Genomic DNA, 25,974 nt, shown 5'->3' with positions numbered 1-25,974 from the left:
GGCTGGTCTCGAACTCACAGAGATCCACCTGCCTCTGCCTCCCCAATGCTGGGATTAAAGGCGTGCGCCACCATCGCCCGGCTCTCCCTTCCTTCCTTTCTTTCTTCCTTCCTTTTATCTTTCTTTCTTTCTTTCTTTCTTTCTTTCTTTCTTCCTTTCTTTCTTTTTTTAATGACACAGGGTCTCATGTAGTTCAAGCTAGCCTTGAGTCCCTCAACACTTGTGAGCATAACACTATCTAAAAAGAATCTGTAACTTGTAGATATAGTCACCTATCTTTTGGGTCCTATTATGAATTTTAAAAATACAAATTTATATAGTTTTATTTACTCATTGTTTTAAGCAATACTGACTGAAAGTGTGACAATTAAAATGCAAAATCGCCTAAAAAGTTTTTAAGATTTATTTATTATGTATACAGTGTTCTGCCTCCATGTATGGCTGTACACCAGAAGAGGGCACCAGATCTCATTATAGATGGTAGTGAGCCACCATGTGGTTGTTGGAAATTGAATTCTGGACACCCGGAAGAGCAACCAGTGCTCTTAACCTCTGATCCCTTTCTCCAGCCTCTTGCCTAAGGTTTTTAATGGTAAAAAAAAAAAAAAAAAAAAAAATAGCTCAGTGGTGGAGCACTTGTCTAGCATGCATGAGTCCCCAGCTTTAACCTCTTGCACTCTTAAAAAAATAAGTTAGAAACTACTGCATTAAGGGTTTGTAACACGTATAAAAATTCCTGTGATTTCACCTATAATATATTGTAGAATTTAATATTTAAATTAGGAAAAAGTCTCGGTTCTAGGTTTGCAAGTAACTGAAAAACCTAAGTTTAGAGTGGAGGAAGGAGCAAGAGGCTTGGGGTGGGATCAAGAAGGCCTGGGGAAGAGTAAACTACAACTCCCAGGATTCCTTGGTTAGGGACCAGGCAAGAATGATCCACTCCTTCTAGCCACCACACCGTTTGGGCTTCCGCCCTAAACTTATTTGGAGCGTGGGCTTTCCGGAAGAAACTCCTTCCCACTTCATCATATCATTCTTGTTTACTGTTACGGACACCTAAGGGTGACTGTTCTGCAAGAAACGTCAAAATAGAAGAGGAGCCAAATACAGACGTAACCCGGAAGCAGAGCTTGGAAATGAGCATGTCTGCACCACCTTGAGCTGAAATGTTGCTGACACGGAAGGTTCAGTTCTCAGCAAGAAACGAGAACGTCGTTTTTCTTCTTTTGCTTAGGTATTCACGATTCTTTCTTGGCCTTAAGAAGACTTTATTATTTTACCATTGCCCATTTATGTTACTTCCATATAGAATCGCTCCAGAATACTGACTTACACAATATGATTTTCCCATTCTGCTCCTGGAGCCCGTCTAGTACCATTTTTAACATGCCAGAAACTGATGTCGATACCTTCTTTCTAGCTTTAGGTGACCTTAGAAAGAAACATTGCGGTTTCTGGCCTTCATAGTTACTTATTCCACGGCTGCTCCTAAAATGGAAATTTTAGCCAGAACTGTTATTACAGAAATCTGCCATCCTTTTATTCTTCTCACCGTCAAATGGACACTCCTTCTGACGTATTTTCCAATTCCAGCTGTGATTAGCTAATAATTTGTTAAATTTACTAGTAAAACGCTGAATATTCTGAATATTTCATTTGTAAATGATAGCGCTGTCAGATTTAACAAGATCAAGGGAGCTCATATATAAATGTTGCCCAGCACAGCAACAACCCTTGTAGTAAAGACTGCTTATGGTAATTTTTAATGCGTGTTGGATAAGCGGTTCACCCCTGACCTGCATCCCCTGGCCAGTCTGCTAAACTTTGGTCCTTATTTGCAGTTTTAATTTCAGGAGGCAAAACATTTTTTCTTAGAAAACTTCATGTCCCCTCTCTTGCTTAATAAAGTCATAGTATTCTTCTCTTAGTTCTTGATTTTCTGAGGGAAGAACACATAATTATTGTAGATAGCCAGTGTGTGTGTGTGTGTGTGTGTGTGTGTGTGTATGTGGGTGTGTGCATGAGAACCACGTGCATGCTTGGTGCTCAGGCAGAGCAGCACTATTAGACTGCATTATTATTTTATAGCTTTTTGTTTTGGTTTGATTTGGTTTGTTGGTTTTTCGAGACAGGTTTTCTCTGTAGCCCTGGCTGTCCTGGAGCTCACTCTGTAGACCAGGTGGGCCTCAGACTCACAGAGATCCATCTGCCTCTGCCACGGTGCTGGAATTAAAGGTGTGCACCACCACCGCCTGGCTATTTTATAGCTTTGAAGTGTTTGTTTATGTACTCATTTAAAGTTAAAAGTGCCCTCCCCCGTTGAGTGATGTATCTGTCAGTTATACTCCTACTCACTGCCCTGGTTAATTTTGCATATGTCAGGTTACTCTTTTTGTGTGCATGTGCGCATGTGCGGGGTGTGCATGCTGCGGCACAGCTGTGCAGGTCAGCAAGTCCCTCTTTGTCATGTGATGTGCATGAATTCGGAGGTTGTCAGACTTGGCTGTAGGTACTTCTAGTCTCTGGGCTATTTTGCCACTCCTCACTTGTTTTACTATACTGTTAGAGGTTTCAAGAGTTTTGTTGGTGGGTTCACTCTGCTGTCACTTCCCTTTAATCCCACCGTTTGAGAGGCAGAGGCAGGTGGATCTCTGAGTTCAAGGGCATCTTGGACTACAGAGTGAGTTCTAGGGCAGCCAGAGCTACATAGTGAGACTCATTCTGAAAATAAGTAAAAAAATAAAATAAAATCAAACAAATATTTATATACATATATTTATACATATACATACATACATACATATATATAACATACATTTATAAGTGTGTGCATCTTTCTGAGTTATTGACTGTCTTTGGAGCTGAATGAAGCCATGAGCTAAAGGTTTCTCTGAAACTCTTAGTTTTATTAAACCATATATCTTTAGACTTGCTCTTTTCAAATTGTGCATCTTACATTACAGCTGCCAAGATGAGCCGTCGCCTGTGTATTTGGTTTTTTCGGAATCCACCTCTAAATGCTTACCCTCAGAAACACATCTTCCTCCATCGTCAGCAATTAAGACAGATAAGTCTTGATACAAGGCTGTGGGGTTTTAGACAAAACAAGAGTCGCGTTCTCCCTCGGCTATTAAATAAGAGTTGTTCCAGGAGCTACTGTCATCAAGACACAAAGATGCTTTGGAAACATAAAGCCCTACGGAAGTATATGGAAGACCTGAATAAAGAGTACCGAGCCCTTGAGCGCTCTTTGCAGGATGTCTCGGAGCATGAAGGAGAGCGAAGGGCCTTACACAGAAGGCATGCTGAGTTGGTGCCGCTTGCTGCTGTTTATCAAGAAATCCAGGAGGCTGAACAAGCCATTGAGGAGTTAGAGTCAATGTGTGAAAGTAGGTAAATGATAGTTATGTGTGTATAAGTGTGTGACCAATTCTGTTTTTTTTTTTTTTTTTTTTTTTTTTGGTTTTTCGAGACAGGGTTTCTCTGTAGCTTTGGAGCCTGTCCTGGAACTCCCTTTGTAGACCAGGCTGGCCTCGAACTCACAGAGATCCGCCTGCCTCTGCCTCCCAAGTGCTGGGATTAAAGGCGTGCGCCACCACCGCCCGGCACCAATTCTGTTTTTAAGAAGCCTATAATGCTTTAAAAAAAACTCTCACTGCTTGGTACATGGAGGACGATATCCTCACTCGGTGTTTGACCTATTTCAGTTGCTGAGGATCTGCTAAGAGTTCAGACTCTTCATGGTTCTTACCAAGGGGGTTAGAGTCTGGGAGACTTGATATCATCATAAGTTAATTTACTGAGCACTGATCTAGGAATAACACAGAGTGATAGTTCTCCTATCGCAGGGCTTCTATGGTGTCATATGAGAAAATGTATGTGTCATTGATGATATGATCCCTAGTCTAATAAAGAATTACATAGGGTTCTGGTTGGGTGGTGCTGGCACATGCCTTTAATTCCAGCACTCAGGAGGCAAGTGCAGGTTGATCTCAATGAGTTTGAGGCTAGCCTGGTCTACAAAGCCAGTTCCAGGATAGCCAGGACTGTTACACAGAGAAACCCTTTCTCAAAAAAAAAACAAAAAACAAAAACAAAAAAAAACCAACAAAACAAAAACAAAAACAACAACCCAAAAACCAAATACATAGGGTTCTAAAGAGCATCTCAGCCCTCAAAACCAGACAGGATAGATGGAAGCTACTAGGTGACACTACACACTGTTAAGGACCTCAAAGTTTTGGTTTGGTTTGGTTTGGTTTTTAGTTTTGTGAGACAGGGTCTATCTGTAACAGCCCTGGCTGTCCTGGAACTCACTCCGTAGACCAGACTGGCTTTGAACTCACAGAGATCTGCCTGCCTCTGCTGGGAGTAACGACGTGTGCCCCCACACCTGGCTTCAAAGAAAGTTTTGTATTTTATTTGTGATATCTATTTTGTTTTGTTTTGTTTAGAGAGTTATCTGTGTTATTTGTTTTTGTTTTGTTTTTGAGACAGCTGTAGAGTGTACAAATGCTCAGATTAGCCCTGGAGAAACTAGGAATGTTAACCACGCAGGATTGCCCTCTCATTGGAGGAGGCAATGTCTACCTCTTTTCCACCCACAGGGCTGGGAGTGGATATTATTATAACATGGTGCCCTTTGCTCTCTGTAGAACCAGGCCTCACCCAAATCCCCCAGAATGTGCCCCACACTCTCCTTCCCTAGATCTTTAACTTTGTTTCTCAGTCACTAGAACCCACGAGTACTTTACAACCTGCTGACCTTTCTCAGACATTACAAGTACTTTACAGCCTGCTGACCTTTCTCAGACATTGTTAGATGTGTTTACATGTGCTTTGCAGAAGAGTCTTGATGTAGCCATGCCTTAAGCTTTATTGCGCACGTGGGATTGGGGTAATTGTTACCAGGAAACTTTTTCCCAAAATTGTACTGTACTTAAATATGACTAAAATAAACTGGCCTGGTGCCTACTCCAGAAGTTGGAACCAGCCTGGCTGACTAAGTCGTGCTGAAACAGGTTTCCTTCTTGCTTCCAGCAGTTTGTTTCTCTGTCAGCTGTAGAATTTGCAAGGACCTCCCACTCCCACCCCCCACCTGACAGGGTTTTAGGAGGCTAAGACGGGGAAGACAAGGTCAAGGGCAGCCTGGGCTACCTAGTGAGACTTATTTCTCAAAACAAAATCTTCGCAGACATCAATGATGTAGTTATTTAATACTTTCTCTGTAAGATTTTTTTTTAAAGGATTTACTATTCTCCCTCTCGCTGGTTTTAGGTCTAAATAAACAAGATGAAAAGCAGTTGCAAGAACTTATATCAGAAGAAAGGCAAATCATTGATAAAAAGATCAACACACTGTATAGTAAGGTATGTTTCAGGCAGCATACCAATCTCCATAGTGCTAACGTGAAGGAATAGTATTTTTTCTAGATTATGCTTTGATGCTCCCAATAACTTCCCCTAGCAGTGTTCTCTTAACACGATGAGTAATTAATTGAGCTAGACTTAGTACAGTTGGCTGAAGGATATTGGAAGAGAAATTGAGATGTCAGTGAATGGGGACTCCCACGGGGAGAGAAAAATCATAACAGAAACTATTGACTTGTTAGGTGGGAAAACCTAATACTGCAGTAAGGAGATTTAGGAGACCACTGAGATGGCTCAGCAGGTGGAGGTGTGTCTGTGCACACCTGACCTGACAACCCAAGTTCCAGTGTATCAGACAACGTGACAGGAGAGAACTAAGTCCCTTGAGTTGTCATCTGACATCCGCACGGCATGTGTACACGGTGGGTACACACGCACAAATTTTAAAAAGAAATGTAGTCACATGGGCACAAGGCAGCTGGTTTTAAGTGTTAGAAAACAAATAGGTAAGTTCATGGTGATTGTGTCAGACTGAAAACTTGCACGCTGAATGTGAGGGAACGAACCTAAGTGTAGCACTGGCTAGTTAGCACAGGTCTGAAGTTGGGACGAAGTTGGGACTAGTAAGGCTGCGGCATTCTGGGGACTGTCAGGGTTGTGATAGTGTGCCCACATTAGCTCATAATCTAGATATAAAAGGGTAAATTCTACAATGGTGACCTTATTTCTTCTAGTCTAGTAGGTGGTTTCTTTTTAAAGACTGGGATCACCCTGTGGTGGTTACCGGCATCGTCCTTCCAGCTTCTTACCTTGGGATCCTGCTTTTGAGGACTTAGAAGGCTGTATAGAGATGGCACCTAGTGAACCAAAGGCAAAGCATGTCTAACACTTGGTCTAACACTCTCTGCCACAGTCCGTCATTTCGAGCAGAGATGGAGAGCTTCAGAAATTGGTGGTAGGGAGGAGAGTCATAACATGTAACATGCAGGTACTTTTAGTTGATTTGAAAGACCTTTTAATAATCAGGAGATTGTTTTAGTATTCTTCCTGAGAGGAAAACTCTTTATTAGGAACCCAGGAAAAAGCCCACCAACCCTTTTTTTTTTCTTGTCACATGTGAGAAGCTATTTGAGTCTTATCTTGAGTCCCCTTAACATAGTCTTTAAACAGATGACCCCACCGGGAATGCAAGGTGTGGCATGGTGCTGACCACCGGTTATGGCAGCGGAGACTATGTAATTATATGTCCAAGCCTTCATTTAGAGTAAAGATTTCAAAACCATGCTTCATTCACCAGATGAAAGATGCCACTGTTCAGAACTCATTTTAAGAGGCAAAGTCTGAACAGAGTGGGACATTCAGGACTTTGATCTTAATTAACTTCATTTCAGAAAATGAAATTAATCTGATAACATTGTAGAAAATACTCAGACAAGTAACCTCATTGATATGTGAGCTGATAATCTAATTAGATTACTTATGATATGGTTTTAGGACTTAACCTTTGTGGGATATTACATGATTTTGTTAATTATTGGCTTCTAAAATATATTTTGAGGGCTTTGATATAATTTAAGTAATACTATACCAAGGAAAACAAACACATTAGTAATGCATTTTCCTTCTTTTCCAGCTTTTGGAGCAGCTAGTGCCAGAGGAGAAGCATGACGGAAGTGACGTTATCTTAGAGGTGACGTCTGGGAGAACCACTGGAGGTCAGAAAAATTAGGTTAAACACTGACTTTTACACGGTTGGACATCACCGTACTTGAAAAGCCCATTGCATGTGTTTAGTTTTGGAAACAATTCCTGAGTGCTTATATCTAAGCACTCTTGAATATTTGTGCTTACTGAATATTTTGTGATATCTTTAGGTGATATCTGCCAACAGTTTACACGAGAAATATTTGATATGTACCAGAATTATTCGTACTATAAACACTGGAAATTTGAGCTGCTTAATTACACACCAGCAGATTATGGTAAGCATAAATTTATCAGATGTGCTAAAGCTTATTTTACTTATAATGCTGGGACTAAAGGCATGTGCCATCCCATCTGGCCTACAGAAAAATTCTTAACTGAATTGAAGGCTTCAGGTTGGGAACCATGCTCCTAAGAAGGATATGAATCGAAGAAGAAGTTCCTAGGGAAACTAGATATCTACTTTTCCTAAGCTAAAGTGAAGAAGCAGGCATGGCGGCCCACACCTTGAATCCCAGTACCAGGAGGCAGAGATGGGCAAATCTCTATGAGTTTGAGGCTAGCCTGGTCTACATATTGAATTCTAGTTGAGACAGAGCTGCATTGTCAGACCATGTCTCAATAAGTAAAAAATAAAAATACATAAATTAAAACTTAACTATTAAGGCCGGGCGGTGGTGGCGCACGCCTTTAATCCCAGCACTTGGGAGGCAGAGGCAGGCGGATCTCTGTGAGTTCGAGACCAGCCTGGTCTACAAGAGCTAGTTCCAGGACAGGCTCCAAAACCACAGAGAAACCCTGTCTCGAAAAAACAAAAAACAAAAAACAAACAAAAAAAAAAACTTAACTATTAAAAAAACCCTTTATAAAATACAATTGAGGGGCTGGAGAGATGGTTCAGTAGCTAAGAGCACTAGTTGCTCTTCCAGAGAAGGGGATTCAGGTCTCAGCACCCACATAGGGATTAACAACTCACAACCACAACTCACAACCATCTGTAACTCCAGTCCAGAGGATCGGAGACACCTTCTTCTGGCTTCTGAGGGCACCAGGCATGCATGACATACATACAGACAAAACACCCATACATGAAGATTTTTAAATTTTAAAAATAGTAATACTAATAAAATGCAATCAGAATATGATCCTTAGGTTCTGTCTACTGGGTAGCAGTATTACACCTTGGTAGACAGAGGATTTATTAATGATAAACTACAAAATCAAAGTGGGGTAAAAGGATTAATTAAGGTAAACAGCAGAATGAAATGGAAATGAGTATGCTCCATTGGTAAACCGTGATTGGCACAGATTGGCCAGTCCACATATCCCTTCATTATCTTACTCTAGGACAGTGGTTCCCAACCCTTTCACACAGTTCCTCCTGTTGTGGTGACCCCAACCATAAAATGATTTTCATTGCTACTTCAGAACTGTAACTTTGCTACTGTTATGAATTGTAAACATCTGTTTTCTGATAGTCTTAGGGACCCCTGTGAGAAGGTGGTTCAACCCCCAAATGGGTTGTGACCCACATGTTGAAAATCACCGCTCTAGGGTGTATCAACCTTTCAGCCATCTTTTGAAATTTAGGTAACAGGAATCTTCTTGGCCTTTTCTTCCAGAAGATGACATACTGGTCCAGGGAAGACAGTGGAGGATCTGTTTCACAGCTAAATGTCAACGTTGCATTTAATCCTCTAAACATGCTTCTGTTTTCCCTGCAAAAATCTCTGGATTTTTCTGAAACAGAGTGAAGCCATGACAAATTTCAATTTCCTATTTTACTCTTTTAAAATCAGTTCCCTTGCCAGGCACAATGGTGCACGCCTTTAATTCCAGTACTCTGGAGGCTCAAGCAGGTGAATCTCTATGAGTCTGAGGCCAGCCTGGTCTATATAGTGAGTTCCAGGATAACCAGGGCTGTGCAGTGAGACGAAAGAAAGAAAGAAAGAAAGAAAGAAAGAAAGAAAGAAAGAAAGAAAGAAAGAAAGAAAGAAAGAAAGAAAGAAAGAAAGAAAGAAAGGAAAGAAAGAGAAAGAAAGAGAGAAAAGAAAGAAAAAAATGTCTTACGTCATAAAATATTTTTAAAAACTGTTGGATAAGAAGCTAAAGCTAAAGAACTAAGATCTTCGGGCAGTGGTGGCGCACGCCTTTAATCCCAGCACTTGGGAGGCAGAGGCAGGCGGATCTCTGTGAGTTCGAGACCAGCCTGGTCTACAAGAGCTAGTTCCAGGACAGGCTCCAAAACCACAGAAAAACCAAGAAAACCAAAAAAAAAAAAAAAAAAAAAAAAAGATAGTAAAAAAAAAAAAAGAACTAAGATCTTTTTTATGTGTGAGAATCTTTCCACACCACAAGTATTCTTTCAGTTCTTGAAACTGAGAAGGACTAAAGATATTCAATAGGATAAAATTATGTCACTGAGCATTTTCAATGCATGATGCATAGTCACCTAAACATTCACAGGCAATTCCATGTCCCAGTATCCCCTTTTCTTAATGGTGCTTTGTTTATTATTGCAAAAGTAAAGGCTGCTCTTTATAGAAAAGTTTAAATCCAAAAAGTACAAGCCATCTGTTGTGTACAGATGTACTCCCAGCATTCCAGAGACTGAAACAGTATTGTGAGTTTAAGGCCAGCCTGGGCTAAATAGCAAGACCCTAACTTAAATAAAAAAGATACAAAAAAATACTCCCCAGAGATAACCATAAGTAGTACCTTTTTACTGTTTTAGGTTTTATTTTACATATTAATATATTCTACTTTGAACTATGTAGCTTATATCTATTTCAGGTTCCCATTTCGGGTGCTCTGTGCAGTCAGGCCTTGGACTGAGGATTAGCTATAACCCTAATCTCCTCCAAAGTAGGCTGCACAGTACTGCTGCATCTTTTTCTCTAGGTGGACTCCATCATGCGGCTGCCCGCATTTCCGGAGACAGTGTCTATAAGCATTTGAAGTATGAAGGCGGAATCCATAGAGTTCAGCGAATCCCAGAGGTGGGCCTGTCGTCAAGGATGCAGCGCATTCACACAGGAACAATGTCAGTGATTGTCCTTCCTCAGCCAGATGAGGTACCTTCACCCTAGATTGTGCTGAGAAACCCTGCCTTCTAGAAAAGTGTGTTTTCATGGTTGATAGTTGAACTTAATAATCTTTATTGAGAAACTTTAACTCTACCCCAGGTAAATCAGCCTTCATATAGGGATACTATATATATACTATGTACTAAAACGTTTGTTTATTTTGTTTTATTTAAAGAAGAAGTCCCGGGCTGGTGGGATGACTCGGTAGTTAAAGGTACTTGTTGCCAAGCCTGATGGCCTGAGTTTCATCCCTGGATTCCACAGGGTGGAAGGAGAGAATTAGCTCCCACAGCTGTCCTCTGACTTCCACAGTACACCATGGCGCGCGCACACACACAAATAGACACAATAAAAACAGCAACAGTTTCCTCCCCCACAGTCATAACAGGCAAACGGTCCAAACTCAAGGTGGCCGCATGGTCTTGATCTCTCTGAAGGGATGAAGGATGGTAGCCTTCATTGCACTTCCAGCTTCAAGTATCTCCAGGTGTTCCTTTGGCTTGAAGATGAACAGTGTCAGCTTCTACTTTGAATTCACATGGTCCTTAAGCAGGGAACTCAGTGTCTTGTCAGGACACTTATGGTTGTATTTAGAGTCTATCTGGATAATTTAGTAGGATCTTTTTTTAGACAGGTGTTGTTTGCATTTGTTTAGCTGTGTGTCTGTATGCTAGTGAGTTCATGTGTCCCATAGATTGCACATGGAGGTCAGAGAACTCAAAGTCGGTTCTAACCTACCATGTTGGTCCCAGTCTTCGGCCTCAGCAGCAAGCGCCTTTACCTGCTGAGCCACCTCACCAGCCCTGTCTTCTTGTGAACTCAATTATGTCTGCTCAGATCTCCTTTTCAAACGAAAGGTCAAGGGTTTAAAATGTGACCCACAGTGAATACGCACAGAGGGGCCGGGCAGGAGGAGGGAGCGCACTTAGGAGCCTCGGGAGCAATGATTAAGGATTCATTCCTAGTTCAGAATTCACCCATTCACATACATGTACTTACCGCACATAGATTATAGTCTTAAATGTACGTACATGTACTTAACCTCACATACGTTATAGTCTTAAATGTACGTACATGTACTTACCTCACATAGATTATAGTCTTAAATGTACGTACATGTACTTACCTCAAAGAGATTATAGTCTTCAATCCCCAGAACAACCCATCTGCTAGGTTCAGCTCTTTGTTTGACAAGAGAGAAAAGGAGTATTAGAAGTGATTAGCCTGAGCTGCTCCACTGACTGGGGCCAAAGCCCTGCATAACTAACGCCAGGCAAAGCTTTGTTTTCTACTGCCCGGCTCCACGTATCTGTGCCCTGGTTGTCTGTGTGAGAGCTGAAACAAGGCGGCATGTCACCCTGTCTGACTGTGACTGAGACTGTGAGAATGTGGGGCTGCTCAGGCGTATCCCTGTGAAAGTGGCGTGTGAAGAGAGGTCGGTAAGCAGGTGAATATCTACACCAGGGTTCTAGGAATAATGAGAATCAGTGATACATGTTATAGACATGTTTGTGTTCTCTATAACTGTGACGTATTCAGTGGTGAAACTCTTCAAAGATGCATAATTCAGTGATCTCAGACTCTAAGTCAGTACTTAAAAACTGCACCCTGTAAGTGGGGATGAAGTTCAAAGGTGGAATGCTGACCTAGCATGTAATGCCTGGGTTCAGTCCCTCGCACTGCAAAAGAATAAAATAGTATTTCATCGAAATAGGTCATTTATTAGCCTATGGTGGTGGCACATGACTTTAATCCCAATACTTGAGAGGCAGAAGCAGGCATATCTTTGAGTTTGAGGCCAGCCTGGTGTACAGAGCTAGTTCTGGAACAGCTGGAACTACACAAAGAAACCCTGTCTCAGGTTGTGGGGAGGGGACGACAGAGAGAGGAAAGAGAGACAATAGGTCATTTATGGTTCTTTCTTTGGTGTTATTTCTTTCTCTTTTTTTTAATTTGTGGTTTACATGTATAGTTTAGTTGAAAAAACTCTCCGGGTAAAGTATTGTGGAATTGTGGCTTTACTTATGCTGTCTATTTTGTCCTAGATAGATGTGAAAGTGGACGCCAAGGACCTGCGAATAGACACGTTTCGATCCAAAGGAGCAGGAGGGCAGCATGTTAATACCACGGACAGCGCTGTGCGGCTCGTCCACGTCCCCACAGGTGAGCCAGTCCTTTGCTTTGGTCTCGGTGACTTTCTAGTGCTGCAATAGGACACCATGACCAAGGCAACTGTAAGACGTTTGGTTCAGGGATCATGGATCAGAGGATTAGCGCCCATGACCGTCATGGCAGGGAGCCTGGCAGCAGATGGGCAGACATGGTACCGAAGCAGTAGCCGAGAGCTCGTGTCTTGATCCACAAGCACAAGGCAGAGAGTTAACTGAATGGTGTGGGCTTTGACACCTTAAAGCCCACCCCCAGTGACACAGCTCCCCAATCAGGGCACACCTCCTAATCCCTTCCAAACAGTTCCACCAACTGAGGACCAGTATTACATACTTAAACATATTCACAGTTCAAAGATGTCAGTGGCATTGTGGGTCTGATGTACCTACCAGCTGTGTCTGTTTCCTCCTGTTTGGAAACAGTTCCTCTTCTGAAGGATGCAGGTGGTAAGCATGTTTGTGCAGGAAAGGTGCTCGGATATGCTGGACAGCACTGCTCCATGGGCGGTGTTCCATGAGCCGTGCTCCGTGGGCGGTGCTCCGTGGGTGGTGCTCCATGAGCGGTGCTCTCATTCAGGTCCAAAGGGCACAAATACAACATGGCTGTGCCATTGCTATGGGTCCTTTCTTACCCTGTAGATGAACTGCTAGTACCATCAGTATTGACCACTTGGTCACCTTCATCAGTTGCAAGCTTTTTTTTTTTTTTAATTTGTTAAGGTGATTTTAAATACATTGTTTCACCATAGGGATACTTCCTGAGAAATGCATCATTACACAGTTTTGTTTTTTTTTGTTTTTTTTGTTTTTTTTTTTTTTTTTTTTTTTTTTGGTTTTTCGAGACAGGGTTTCTCTGTGGTTTTGGAGCCTGTCCTGGAACTAGCTCTGTAGACCAGGCTGGTCTCGAACTCACAGAGATCCGCCTGCCTCTTCCTCCCAAGTGCTGGGATTAAAGGCGTGCGCCACCACCGCCCGGCTCTCATTACACAGTTTTATCACTGGACTAAATTATAAGTGATCACAAACTAAGATAACTCTCAGTAGGTAATAAGATTTTATAGGACAGCTATTGTCTGTGCAGACTGTCATTGGCCAAGTTGACATGTAGTGTATTAGCATAATTTTTCAGACTAAAACAATGAATTATTTTTAAATTTTCATTTCTTTTTAAATTACTAAAAAAAAAATAATTGTGTGTGTGTATGGTTGTGTGTGTCTGTATGGTATGTGTCTGTCTATATGAGTGTATACAGGTATGTCTCTCTCTTCATGCAAGAAGGCCAGAAGGAGTCTGATCCCAAAGAGCTGGAGTTACAGGTGTTTGCAGGACACCTGGCTTGTTACACGGGTGCTAGGATCCAAACTCTGTTCCTCCCAGTTGATCAGCAAATGCTAAGCCAGGACTGGAGAGAGCGCCAATTGAGTTAAGAACAGATACTGTTCTTGCAGAGACCCAGGTGCAGTTCTCGGCACCTACACCAGGTGGCTCACATCTGCCACCCCATTGGGCACTGTGTTTGTCTTCCTTGGGGGCAGAGAGCGCAGTGATGGGACTGGCACTGAGGATAGAACCGCAGGCTTCACCCCTGCTAGCTTAGCAAATGCCCTGCCTGTGAGCGACCTCCCCGACTCGTCTGAGGGAGTCCTTTCAACATTGGCCCTCTTTTTGTGATTGTGACTGAAGAGGAGAGGCCAAGCGCTTGCGGAGGGTAGACAGCACTTCCTAGAGGCTGGCGGAAGGGAAAGGAAATAAATGTTCAGGGATGAAAGGAAACCTGACCAGATGCTGCCTCAGCCTTCTCACGTGGAGATCTCAGGGTCACCCCGCACAGCACACCTGTGAAATCCCGGTGCGCTGTAAGCCCAGCCCTTAAGGGACTGCCTGGACTGCGTAGGAAGACATTGTCTAAAAAAGAAGCGATACAGTGACACACATTTACTCCCAGCACTTAGATGGGAGGCAGAGGCTGGCAGATCTCTGTGAGTTCAAGACCGGCCTGGTCTACAGAGCCAGTTGCGGGACAGCCAGGGCCACAGCATAGAGAAACTCTGTCTTAAAAAAGAACAACAACAAACAAACAAATAAAAACACTAAAAAAAAAAAAAGACTATATAGTGTGTACCTGTCTTGAAAATAGAAAAGAAAAAAAAGAAACAAGAAGAAGATGAACTATCTCATCTAGACATCAGAGTCTAAGCAGGCACACACAGTTCTTACCAGTAGTTTCTGCACGTGCTAAGTCTGAACTGCTGTTTACATTTCGTCATAACTCCTGATTAATCTTGACCCTTAAAATGCTCCTTGGCTAGGCATACTGGTCCACACCTTTAATCCCAGAACTCCTGAGGGAGAGGCTGACTGAGCTCCAGACAGGCCAGGGCTACTCAGTGAGACCCTGTCACAAATAAACAATAAATAAAATGTTCGTCCCTGCTCTGTTTGACCCATGGAAATGACAAGTGACTCTCTCCCTCTGATTCCTGTTGTTTTTCAGGACTGGTAGTAGAGTGCCAACAAGAACGATCACAGCTAAGAAACAAAGAAATAGCTCTGCGTGTGTTGAGAGCTAGACTCTACCAACAGATCGTAGAGAAAGACAAGTGTCAGCAACAGAGTTCTAGAAAGCTGCAGGTAAGGCAGGTGTAACCATCGCAACCCTGCAGGAAAGTCACTTCCTGTAGAAAATGCACGGATCTGTTCTAGAATAAGAAGAGCTCAAATGCTCTAACTGTAGCCTGAGGTGTTGGGGTTGCATTTAGGCATGCCAGTTTCCAAAGGAGTAAATGTGTAAACAAAAGTATTTCCCAGCCGGGTGGTGGTGGTGGCGCACGCCTTTAATCCCAGCACTCGGGAGGCAGAGGCAGGCGGATCTCTGTGAGTTCGAGACCAGCCTGGTCTACAAGAGCTAGTTCCAGGACAGGCTCTAAAGCTACAGAGAAACCCTGTCTCGAAAAACCAAAAAAACAAACAAACAAAACCCCCCCAAAAACAAAGATCCTCCTGCCTCTGCTTCCTGAGTGCTGGGATTAAAGGTGTGCTCTACCACCGCCCAGCAGGAAATTAGTTTTAAGACAAAATAATTCTCTGGAAATTAGAAGATTTTTAAGATGCTTAAAGGCCTGTGGGTTTATTATTATTATTATTACAATGCTATATGAATCAAGCATAAAAGGCACATTGAGAAACAAGGAAGGGAGAGTGCTGCTGGAGTCTGGGGATAAAGAATAAAAGGAAGATTGACTTCATTTCATGTCCTTTGGTACTTCTTGAATTTTGTTTAATATATGTTTATAGTATTAAATATAGTATGCAAAGCTGGGTATAGTGCATAGTGGTATATGCCTTTAATCCCAGTATTCAGGAGATCAAGGCAGGCAGATTGCTATTTTACCTAGTAACACCCACATTAAAAAAAAACTTACATATAAAGTATGTTAAATAGAGGTTATATAATACAAATATATAATAATATATTCTAAGCAATAAATTCCACTATTTTAAGTAAACAAAATAAAACTTCACATCCCCCAAATGGTAAAGTTTCTCTTTGAGAGAGGCTAGAAGAGAGAGTAGAGCTCAGAAATGAGTACCAATGGGATTGGGTATGGAGCTCAGGGGTAGAGCACGTGACTGGTGTGTGCAGGGCCCTAGCTTTGAGCTCAGTACTGCAGGAGGAAATGAGAGAGGGGGAGGAGGGAAGACAGGCAGAAAGAAATGTGTTTTATGTGTTATTTACATATATGCATTCCACAATAAATCAAACTTGGAAGTTTATATGGACTTTCAGGAAAGTGGATTGTATAAATCTTTTAAATAGCAGGGCGTGGTGGCACACCCCTTCAATCCTAGCACTTGGGAGGCAGGGGCAGGAGAATTCTGTGTTCCTAGACAGCCAAGGCTATTACACAGAGAAACCCTGTCTTTTAGATATTAATCATTCTGCTTATCATGATATATCATAATATGAACATTTTTCCCTGTTTGTCTTTCTAGCTTCCTCTGCTTACATTCCAGCTTGTAGTAGATGTGAAAGGGTAGATGGTATAAGGTCTCGTGTGAGTGGCCAGAAAGCCCTCTCAACTCCCTGTGTACCCATGAGCTGTTTTAGTAGCAATTTCTACTGTTTAGCACTTTTTCTTCAATCACACAGGGGTCTTTATGCAGTGCCTGTCTGCCAGTGCTTAACCCTGGTTCCCTCATCACCCAGGAAGTTCTGCAGATGCTTCACTCCCCCCTAGCCTCTCCCCCTCCCCCCACCCCACGCTCCCACTCCCCAGGATTCTAATCCAACTGATCTAGAGGAGTGGGTCCTAGAATGGTGCTTCCCAAAGCCCGCTTGCAGAAGGAATAGCTGAGGGGCTGTTTCAGAACACACAGTCCCTACTTCAGTGTGCTTATGACTGGGTTTAGAAATCTTTAACTTCTCAAAATTCTCCCGATGAGAAGTTTCATTTCGTATTCTTTGCCTCAGGCTTTAAGAAAGCAAATCAATTTGGGAGGCTGAGGCAAGAAGATTGCCAGTTCCAGATCAGCCTGTGCTGTCCAGTGAGAGTCTGAAGAAAGAACAAGAGAGCTGGGGGTTGGGGCAGTGGGAGAGAATGAAGGAGGGATACAGAAATGTGTTTCTTTAATCTTAAAAGAGGAAAGCATTGAGAGAGTGCCGCTTGTGGTTTTTTTTTTGTTTTTTTTTTTTTTTGGTTTTTCGAGACAGGGTTTCTCTGTGGTTTTGGAGTCTGTCCTGGAACTAGCTCTTGTAGACCAGACTGGTCTCGAACTCACAGAGATCCGCCTGCCTCTGCCTCCCAAGTGCTGGGATTAAAGGCGTGCGCCACCACCGCCCGGCTGCCGCTTCTGTTTTTAGGGACAGGGCAGATTGAGCATACGAGTAACCATTGCATGGGATGATCTGTGGAGATCCCAGGCTGCCGGTTTAAAGGAGTCAGAGGACATATTTCAGTTATTGGGTGGGGGTGGTAGGGAGTGGTAGGGAAGGGCATCCCTTAGCATGATGACCTATACAACACGTGACAATGACATGTAGCAAGTGGCATCGTAAAGGTTCATGTGATTCTCAGAAATAATGTTGGGAAGTCTGCCCATGTTAAGAGGAACCCTCATGCTCAGTTCAAGTATGTGTTCTTAGCAGACAAGAAGGCCCCACAGGAGAAAGCTTCTCAGAAAACGGCCTTAGGAAGCTGAAGCAAGGCAGCTCGTGGAATCAGAAACAGGCAGTGTTAACCTGGGCTTCTGCAGGAGGTGATGCTCATAGAGACACAAAGTCAGGATGTACTAAGACACCAGCAGGAAATGGGCATCTAGACAATGGACCGAACCGGGAGTGCTTTCTCCCCAGAGTTTGCAACAAGTTACACAATGGCACGGTATATTTTTGAAAATTAAAAATTCCAAAAACAAAGGAAAGGGAAAAAAAGGCGCATATAGTGGTTCATTTGTAGAAACCAGGAGAGCTTATTGGTGTAGAAAAAAATGATTCATTTAGTTTTCAATATTTGAAGTTTGAGGCATTTATTCTTACTCCATAGCTGAGCTCTGCAGGTCTGCGGTTATCTGTTTGGTGGGCTGGGAGTGGGACCTGGGCCTTTGCTGGGAAAATATACATTTTTCAACAGATTTTATTCTGCCCGTTCTTGTCTTGGTCTGTAAACATAAGTGATTTTTAGTAGAAACTTAAGATATATTAAGATTTAATAAACATTGTAGTTTTTAATCCTAAAATTAAAAATATAATTCTTTCTGTTATGGGACAGGTGGGAACAAGAGCGCAGTCAGAGAGAATCCGGACGTATAATTTCACCCAGGATAGAGTCACTGACCACAGGATAGCGTTTGAAGTTCGGGACATTAAGGTAATTACTGAGTATGCTCTGTGTACCTTGGCTTTGTAAGAGAGTATAATCAGACTGAATCAGGCCGGAGGGATGGCTCACTAGTTCCAGGATCCACGTGGAAGGTGAGAACCAACTCGTGCAAACTGTCCTTTGATCACTCAAGCACAGTGACCCACATACACACAAAATAACTGAGTGTAATAAACTCTAAATTCTACGTATTATTATATGACAAATAGACACATTTACATGTATTTATCAGTAATTGCCACAAACTTAGCAGCTAAAAATAAAACTTTTTGTTATCCATGAAGTTTTTGTGATGCCAGGAGTCAACCCCAGGGTCCCACACATGCTAGATAAATGCTCTATCACTTAGTGAGACCCTCTCCTGTATCTTAGAATTCTGTAGGTCAGAAGTCTAGGCACAGCTGAGCTGTCCTCTGCTTGGGGTCTCACAGGCAGGAACAAAGGCAGTGCGGCTCCACTCGCTTTCTGGACCCCTTCCTCTCCCATTGTCCCAAGCTGCAGGACTGACATTCCCTTTCAGTTAGAAGGAAGCTGCTCTTAGCCCTTAAATACTGTGTAAGTTGCTTCCCAAGTGGCTCCTTCAAACACCCTCTCCCTACTTTTAATCCGTTCTTACAGGAAAGGGTGGGCCTTTTTAAAGGTACATCTCACTAGGTGAAACCCACTAGGATGACGTTGTTTTCTATTAACGCAAAGTCACCTTATTCATTACCTAGTCGCTGAAGTCCCATTCCTTTATTGTCACAGCTTCCATCTGTAAAACAGAGACTTAAATATGGTGAAACACCAGAAGCATAGTAGGGTTAGACCTCCTATAATGTGTGTGTGTGTCTGAGAGAGAGTATTGATTTTCTTTTTTTGAGACTGGATCTCACTATGTGGCCCTGGCTGGCCTGGAGCTCACTATGTAGACCAAGCCAGCCTCATACAGAAATCCACCTGCCTCTGGGAATAAAGGCATGCGCTATCACACCCAACAATGTATATTCTACTGATGTAGGTGGTATAGCCAAGCTGTTGGAGAAAAGATCCTGTCAACATCGCTTGAACACCATCAGCTAGAATCCATCTAGTTAGCACTACAAACACTAATACATTGATAGAGAAGTACAATGAAACGTTTCCTGTGCTAGCCCTGAAGCAAAAAGGAACTAATTTCCACAGAGGACTACGTGAACAAACCAGGGTCCTTTTCCTTGGTTCATGGGACACCTAAGGCTTATTAATCTTGATGCTGTCCACTTTGTGCCTGTCTTAGGGTTTCTATGGCTGTGAAGAGACACTGTGACCACAGCCACTCCTAAAAGGAAAACATTTAATTGAGTTGGCAGCTTAGTTTCAGAGTTTAGTCCGTTATCATCATGGTGGGGCATGGTGGCGTGCAGGCAGACATAGTGCTGGAGAAGGAGCTGAGAGTCCCACATCTTGTAGGCAACAGGAAGTAGACTGGGACACTGGACTTGGCTTCAGCTTATATTGAGACCTCAAAGCCCACCCTCATAATGACACACTTCCTCCAACAAGGTCATACATGTTGCAATAAAGTCACACCTCCTGATAGTATCATTTCCTATGAGCTTATGGGAGCCAGTTACATTCAAACTACCAGAGTACCCAAAACTAAAGTCTCGAGTTTACAAGAGAGATGTCTGTTTTTGATGTTTATAAAGTTCTGTGTGTCTTGTGCCATGTCCTCTGTTATCTTATGGCACATGACTGTCTTGCATATGATCATGGAGCGAGAAAAAAAATTACTATTGTCTTGTTTGTTTGTTTTAGATAGGATATCACTGTGTAGCCCAGGCTTGCCTGATCTTGCCTTAGCCTTCTGATTCCTTGGATTTCAAGAGTGGGGACACCACACCTGGAGAGGGAGACAAGGCTCTTTCCTTGGATGAAACACACGACGTGCAAAGCATATTTGGAACTTACTTGGCAATATTGTTCCAATCATGCCAAACTTTTTCAGCACTTAGGAGGCTGAGGGAAGAGAATCACAGTGAATTTTGAGGCCAGCCTGATAGCAAAGCCTTTTTCAAAATCAAAAAGGGAAAAAAAACACTGCTGCCAGATCAGAAGGAAAGCTAGCAAAGAGACTGACAGGAGTCAGGAACTTAGAAATGATATAGAAGAGACTGGAAAAGGCGTAAGCACCCTGACTGTGGGGAAGCAGCTGGTGGACAGAGTGGAAGGGGTAGGCAGGAGGAAACTGGACATCTGAGGCGTCTTCTGACTCCATCCACATCATTCACGATGGAGCAGCTGAGCCTGGGCATGACCCGACAACAAAGATGTGTTTCCTCAGGCAGCTAAACAAGCCCTGGGCACCAACGAGTGCTTTCTAGAGATAAAGAGACTTGTGCTCTCTTGTGTGGCTAAACCTGAAATATAAAAAGCTTAGAAGAGATCAGAAAGCACATTTCCCAGCTTGGCAAGACTTTTTGCTTGTCTATAGTGTTCTTTGACTATGTGAGTCAAACTTTATAAACTGCTGGGCTACCTCCAGAGGGGCTCTGGTGGCTGGCTCTACCCACCTCAGTTACGAGAGACCCTAGTCTCATGCCTGTGGGTACTGACCCCAGAGTCACATTTACCTGACCTAGCTCTGGGAATTTGTTGTGTCGGCCTGTGACAGGCATTTGTACCCAGTTCTGACTGCTCAAGTGCTCAGCTGCACAGCAGAACTTCTTAAAAGAGTCATGCACCTGTATGCCAAGCCTACCTGGGAGACCACAGTCACCAGGAAGCCATGTCCTCTGAGTCCAGAATCTGGACATTGGGTGCCATTTGTTGTCAGCTTACAAATAATAACATGAAGGCTTATATTATGAAAGTTTGGCCTTAGCTTAGGCTTTTTTCTAACTACTTCTTATAACTTAATTAACCTGTTTCTATTAATCTATGTTCTATTATGTGACTCAGTTACCTTTCCTTTGTCCAGTATGTCTAACTTGTTCTGTATCTCCTAGTGTTTCCTACTAGCCTAGATTCATCCCTCTGACTTCCCCTCTCTCTTCCCGGAAGTCCTGCCTATTCTCTTCCTGACTATTAGCCATTTAGCTCTTTATTAAATCAGTCAGAAGGCACCTTGACAAAGACATGTCTTCACAGTGTTAACAAATATTCCACGACAGAGAGATGCTTTCTCAGAGCCACACAGGGAATATTTGGCAGGGAACAGTGCACACTAATGTGGCCACAGATTTGTGAAGGACTGTCATTATGTCGAAATGGGTTAATTTTCAGGACAAGAATATGATACTTTTTATTTTTAGAAGACTGGTACATTCTTTTCTAACTAATAGAAGGATCACAGACAACATTTGCTTTCAAAAGTAGCATGCTAACAGGAAGTGCCGTCATAATAGCTCATCATAGGGTCTTCAAAGATAGGCAGTTGGTCAGTTTCAAAAGCTCATTCCATATGTCTAGAGTCATTGGAAAAATTGAAGTCACAATATATTGATTTCAAATTAAAATGCTAACTTAGGCAATTTGTTCTTTTTTTGGTTTTTCAAGACAGGGTTTCTCTGTGAGCTTTGGAGCCTGTCCTGGAACTAGCTCTTATAGACCGGGCTGGTCTCTAACTCACAGAGACCCACCTGCCTCTGCCTTCCAAGTGCTGGGATTAAAGGAGTGCGTCAACTCCGCCTGGCTGGCAATTTGTTCTTTTAGATTTACTTTTTTTAAGACCAAAAAAATAAGCAGTGAACTCTGGGATTCTCCATGTTAGCAGTTATGTTCATAATATTGCAGAATATTAGTATACCATTGTTGCTATGCAAAGACTATAAAGAAATGGACAATACTTTGCTTTAGTTTTGATTGTCAGGTATGTTAGTCTTCCATCAATGTAACAGTTACCTGAGAAAACCAACTTAAAAAGGGAAGACGTTATGTTATCTCAGTGCTAGAGGTTAAGTCCATGTGTCTTAGTTACTGTTCTGCTGTTGTGAAGAGACACCATGATGAAGGCAGCTTATAAAAGAAGAGCATTGGGCTGGAGAGATGGCTCAGAGGTTAAGAGCACTGACTGCTCTTCCAGAGGTCCTGAGTTCAATTCCCAGCAACCACATGGTGGCTCACAGCCATCTATAGTGAGATCTGGTGCCCTCTTCTGGCATGCAAGCAAACATGGAAGGAATGTTGTATACATAATAAATAAATAAATCTTAAAAAAAAAAAAAAGAAGAGCATTTAATTGTAGGCTTCCTTATAGTCTGTTGTGTAATATTCCTTTACACTGCGTGAAGATATGTCACTGTGATTGGCTTAATAAAAAGCTAAATGGCCAATAGCTTGGCAGGATTTTAGGGACAGAGAGAAAGCTAGGAAGAAGAAGGGTGGAGTCACCTTTAATCCCAGCACTCAGGAGGCAGAGGCAGGCGGATCTCTGTGAGTTCGAGGCCAGCCTGGTCTAGAAGAGCTAGTTCCAGGACAGGAACCAAAAAGCTACAGAGAAACCCTGTCTCGAAAATCAAAAAAAAAAAAAAAACAAGGGTGGAGTCACAAGGAGACATGAGGCGACTTGGAGAAAGCATGACATGTGGGCGATAAGGTAACAAGCCATGAGCCATGTGGCAGCAGTTAAATTAACAGAAATGGAATACTTTAAGTATAAGAGCTAGTTATAAACAAGCCTAAGCTATCAGCTGAGCTTTCGTAGTTAATAATAAATCTCCGTGTCATGATTTGGGAGCTGGCTGAGGGGACAGAGAAAGATTGACTACAATTGTTTCCAAGGATAAGCCCATGGCCATCACATTGGAGAGCGTGGCAGCAGGCAGGCATGGCGCTCGAGCATTTGCTAAGAGCTTACATCTTATCTGAGAGATGGAGGCCAGAAAGAGTGAGAGACTGGGTCTAGTTTAGGCTTTTGAAACCTCAAAGCCCATCCTAGTAACAGGCCTCCTCCACCAAGGCCACACCTAGACTTAAACAGCCCCCAGCTGGGAAGCAAGCATTCCGATGTATGAGCCTGTGGGGCTGTTCTCACTCAAAGCACCACACACAACTCTCTGGCCCCTTGTATTGGGCCTGTGACAGCACAGTGCATCATGGCAGAAGGTAGGAGGCAGCAAGCCATTTGCCTCTTATCCCGGAAGTAAAGTGGACAGGAACAGATTGGCGTGCTTTAGTTCCGTTCAGGGCTCACCTTCCATTAGACCTCCTCCTATAACTGTCTACCATTTCCAATAGCAACAGGCCGAGGGCCTAGCGCTTAGCACATGGGCCTTTAGGAAACACCCAAGGTTCAAACTATATCATCAGGTTTCATAATAACTCCATCTTTTTTCATCAGGAATTCTTACGTGGTGAGAAATGCTTGGATCAACTAATTCAGAGACTGCTTCAATCAGCAGATGAAGAGGCCATTGCTGAATTTTTGGATGAAAGCCTTAAATCAGTGAAATAAATACCGCTTATTATTTATTATTACATAAATGAAATGGACTTTGGTCAAGAAACAAATAGATGTGGAAATCTTAGTGAATATTCATAAAGTATAGATGAATATACAGACTTTTTATAGAAATCATTTTAATGAATGAAAGTCACATTTTTCTTGGTTTTGGTTTTTGGTTTTTCAAGACAGGGTTTCTTTCTGTGTAGCCTTGGCTGTCCTAGAACTTGCTCTGTAGACCAGGCTGGCCTCGAACTCACAGAAAGTCACATTTCTTAACATAAAGGTCTATTTTTGGGTTTCAGTAAATCCAACCCCTCAAGTAGAAAATAAGCTTGTAACATCAAAAAGAAAAATAAAATATTGAGACTTGGCTGTATGAGTAAGCTGTTTCTTTTAGGCCTTTTAAAAACCATAAGCAGCTGGGCAGTGGTGGTGTACGCCTTTAATCCCAGCAGTCGGGAGGTAAAGGCAGGTGGATCTCTTTGAGTTCAAAGTCAGCCTGGTCTATAAGAGCTAATTCAAGAACAGCTAGGACTACACAGGGGAAACCCTGTCTCAAAAAGAAAAAAAAAAAGCATTTGCTTCCAAGTTAGGGGATTACAGGTATAAGTCACCATGCCTATCTTATATAAAATTACAATCAGTAGCTATTAAATATTTGAACCAGAAGTGATGCTTGCAGGCAGCTCACAGACCAGACACTCTTCAACTGAGGGAGAGTGGTCTTATTAAAACTCTAATGGCAAGTAATGACTAGAAGGCGATGTAGAATCATTTTGAATATGAAAATGGAATGAACTCTATCCAAAAATCGGCGTAAAAGCAGTAGAGATGAGCCAGGCTGTAGAAATGGAAGTGCCTGCCGATGCACCTGACACTGATTGGCAGGAACAGGGGGACTGTGGGTGTCAGATGAAGTTGAAGAGGAGGTAGTGGTGACTCACTTTTAAATGGCACTGAAGCCTACGTTTTGAGGCGAGCAGGTACTGTGTTTTTTATGCAGCCTTTTAATGAAGTGTATATTCCTTGCCTTAAAGGCTAAACAGGTAAAATATAGTCTACATTAGCAAGATTAGAATAAAAGCTAGGAAAATGGGTTGCAGAAAGCTGAGTTCAATCTGCTCAAAGAAGGGAGCCTAGGGACGCCCATCTGGAGTGGAATCCTAGGGAGAGACAAAAGGGTCTTGACGGGGCCCATAGGCGTGGGTCCATTCTACCTTGACTAAAGGGCAGAGAGTTGGAACTTCTGCTCCTTCAAGGATATTGTCAACAGTTCAGACAACAGGTGTGGCTAATAACCAGACCTGGTAGTTCAGGTATTAAGAAGTAGATCTGGCCAGGCGGTGGTGGCGCACGCCTTTAATCCCAGCACTCGGGAGGCAGAGGCAGGCGGATCTCTGTGAGTTCGAGACCAGCCTGGTCTACAGAGCTAGTTCCAGGACAGGCTCCAAAGCCACAGAGAAACCCTGTCTCGAAAATCCAAAAAAAAAAAAAAAAAAAAGTAGATCTGTTTCTGTCTCAAACAAAAGTCTAAGGATCCAACTAGGTTCCTACTCCCTTAGTGTGATAACATTGGATTCCACCCAGGGAGTGGTTTGCCTAGAGAATGTTTTGGTCTAGGCTGTGAGTGTTACTTGTCTTGTTTTAGCATCAGAAAGTTTAACTAAGAAAGTACCCTGTAATCTTTCAACTGGTCAGTTCATCCCTTGTATCATGTGAATGCAGTTTTTATCTTACTCCTACCTTTAGGGGTCGGAATATTTAATCAAATGGAAATTAAATGCAAGTGATTTTCAGTATTCACTGGAACTCCCTCCCGGTACTGTCCTGTGCTTACTATGTTCACTCTCATCTTCGTTCTCTTTACTATTTTTCTAATCCCCATGCACCTACCCTGGTAAGTGGTATCCTTGTCGAAGCTGATCTCCGACAGGTCTGCTCCATGAGAGACACCAGGAAAGAGCAGGAATGAAGTCAACCAGCACAGAAATGGTGGAGTATGAAGTAAGAGACCTTTGACCTTCTCAGAAGAGCCTTGAGTTGATCCCATGTTGAAAACATTCATGAACAGAGACGAATAAGGATTCTGCTATAGGCGACTATGTCAGTTACAAGAAAACTTGAATCGAAAACTTTGAGAAGCCAGTGACAAGGAGCATGCTAGGGATAAAGCTGTGGCAGGATGCCTAAGTGCGTGCTGCCATCCTGTGACTTTGGTTTGTGCATCATTGAGCATCGCCTAGGGATGCAGAGGACCACATCTGCAGCAATCGTCTGCATGAGCTGCAATGATGTTGACCTTTAAACTTCTAGCTGAAAAGAACCTTGCTTTATGATTTGAACTATGCTTGAGATGATTT

General features: G+C 42.6%; 1 protein-coding gene across 2 annotated transcripts; it reads left to right on the top strand.

Moving 5' to 3' along the window:
• The first annotated feature begins 948 nt into the window (after nt 1-948).
• On the top strand, nt 949-23,978 carry Mtrf1 (mitochondrial translation release factor 1). Of its 2 annotated transcripts, XM_057786314.1 has the most exons (10): nt 949-1,234; nt 2,964-3,389; nt 5,278-5,369; nt 7,003-7,084; nt 7,244-7,351; nt 9,975-10,147; nt 12,205-12,322; nt 14,823-14,959; nt 18,097-18,195; nt 23,510-23,978. In XM_057786314.1, exons 2-10 carry the CDS (start codon nt 2,972-2,974, stop codon nt 23,621-23,623), a joined length of 1,341 nt encoding a protein of 446 aa, XP_057642297.1. In that variant the 5' UTR covers nt 949-1,234; nt 2,964-2,971; the 3' UTR covers nt 23,624-23,978. The 2 variants fall into 2 exon arrangements, with proteins under 2 accessions (XP_057642297.1, XP_057642298.1); XM_057786315.1 differs by lacking the exon at nt 7,244-7,351.
• The last annotated feature ends 1,996 nt before the right edge of the window (nt 23,979-25,974 follow it).

The sequence above is a fragment of the Chionomys nivalis genome, chromosome 12, assembly GCF_950005125.1.
Source record: "Chionomys nivalis chromosome 12, mChiNiv1.1, whole genome shotgun sequence".
Lineage (NCBI taxonomy): Eukaryota > Metazoa > Chordata > Mammalia > Rodentia > Cricetidae > Chionomys > Chionomys nivalis.
The sequence above is the reverse complement of the archived record's forward strand: the minus strand, read 5'-3'. Positions and strand labels throughout refer to the sequence as shown.

Bases quoted from the DNA above. Each gene is read 5' to 3' on its own strand.
- Mtrf1 (XM_057786314.1), top strand. From the start codon at position 2,972: ATGAGCCGTCGCCTGTGTATTTGGTTTTTTCGGAATCCACCTCTAAAT. The intron at 5,370-7,002 runs GTATGTTTCAGG...CTTCTTTTCCAG, and splicing joins TCAACACACTGTATAGTAAG to CTTTTGGAGCAGCTAGTGCC. The intron at 7,352-9,974 runs GTAAGCATAAAT...CTTTTTCTCTAG, and splicing joins TTACACACCAGCAGATTATG to GTGGACTCCATCATGCGGCT.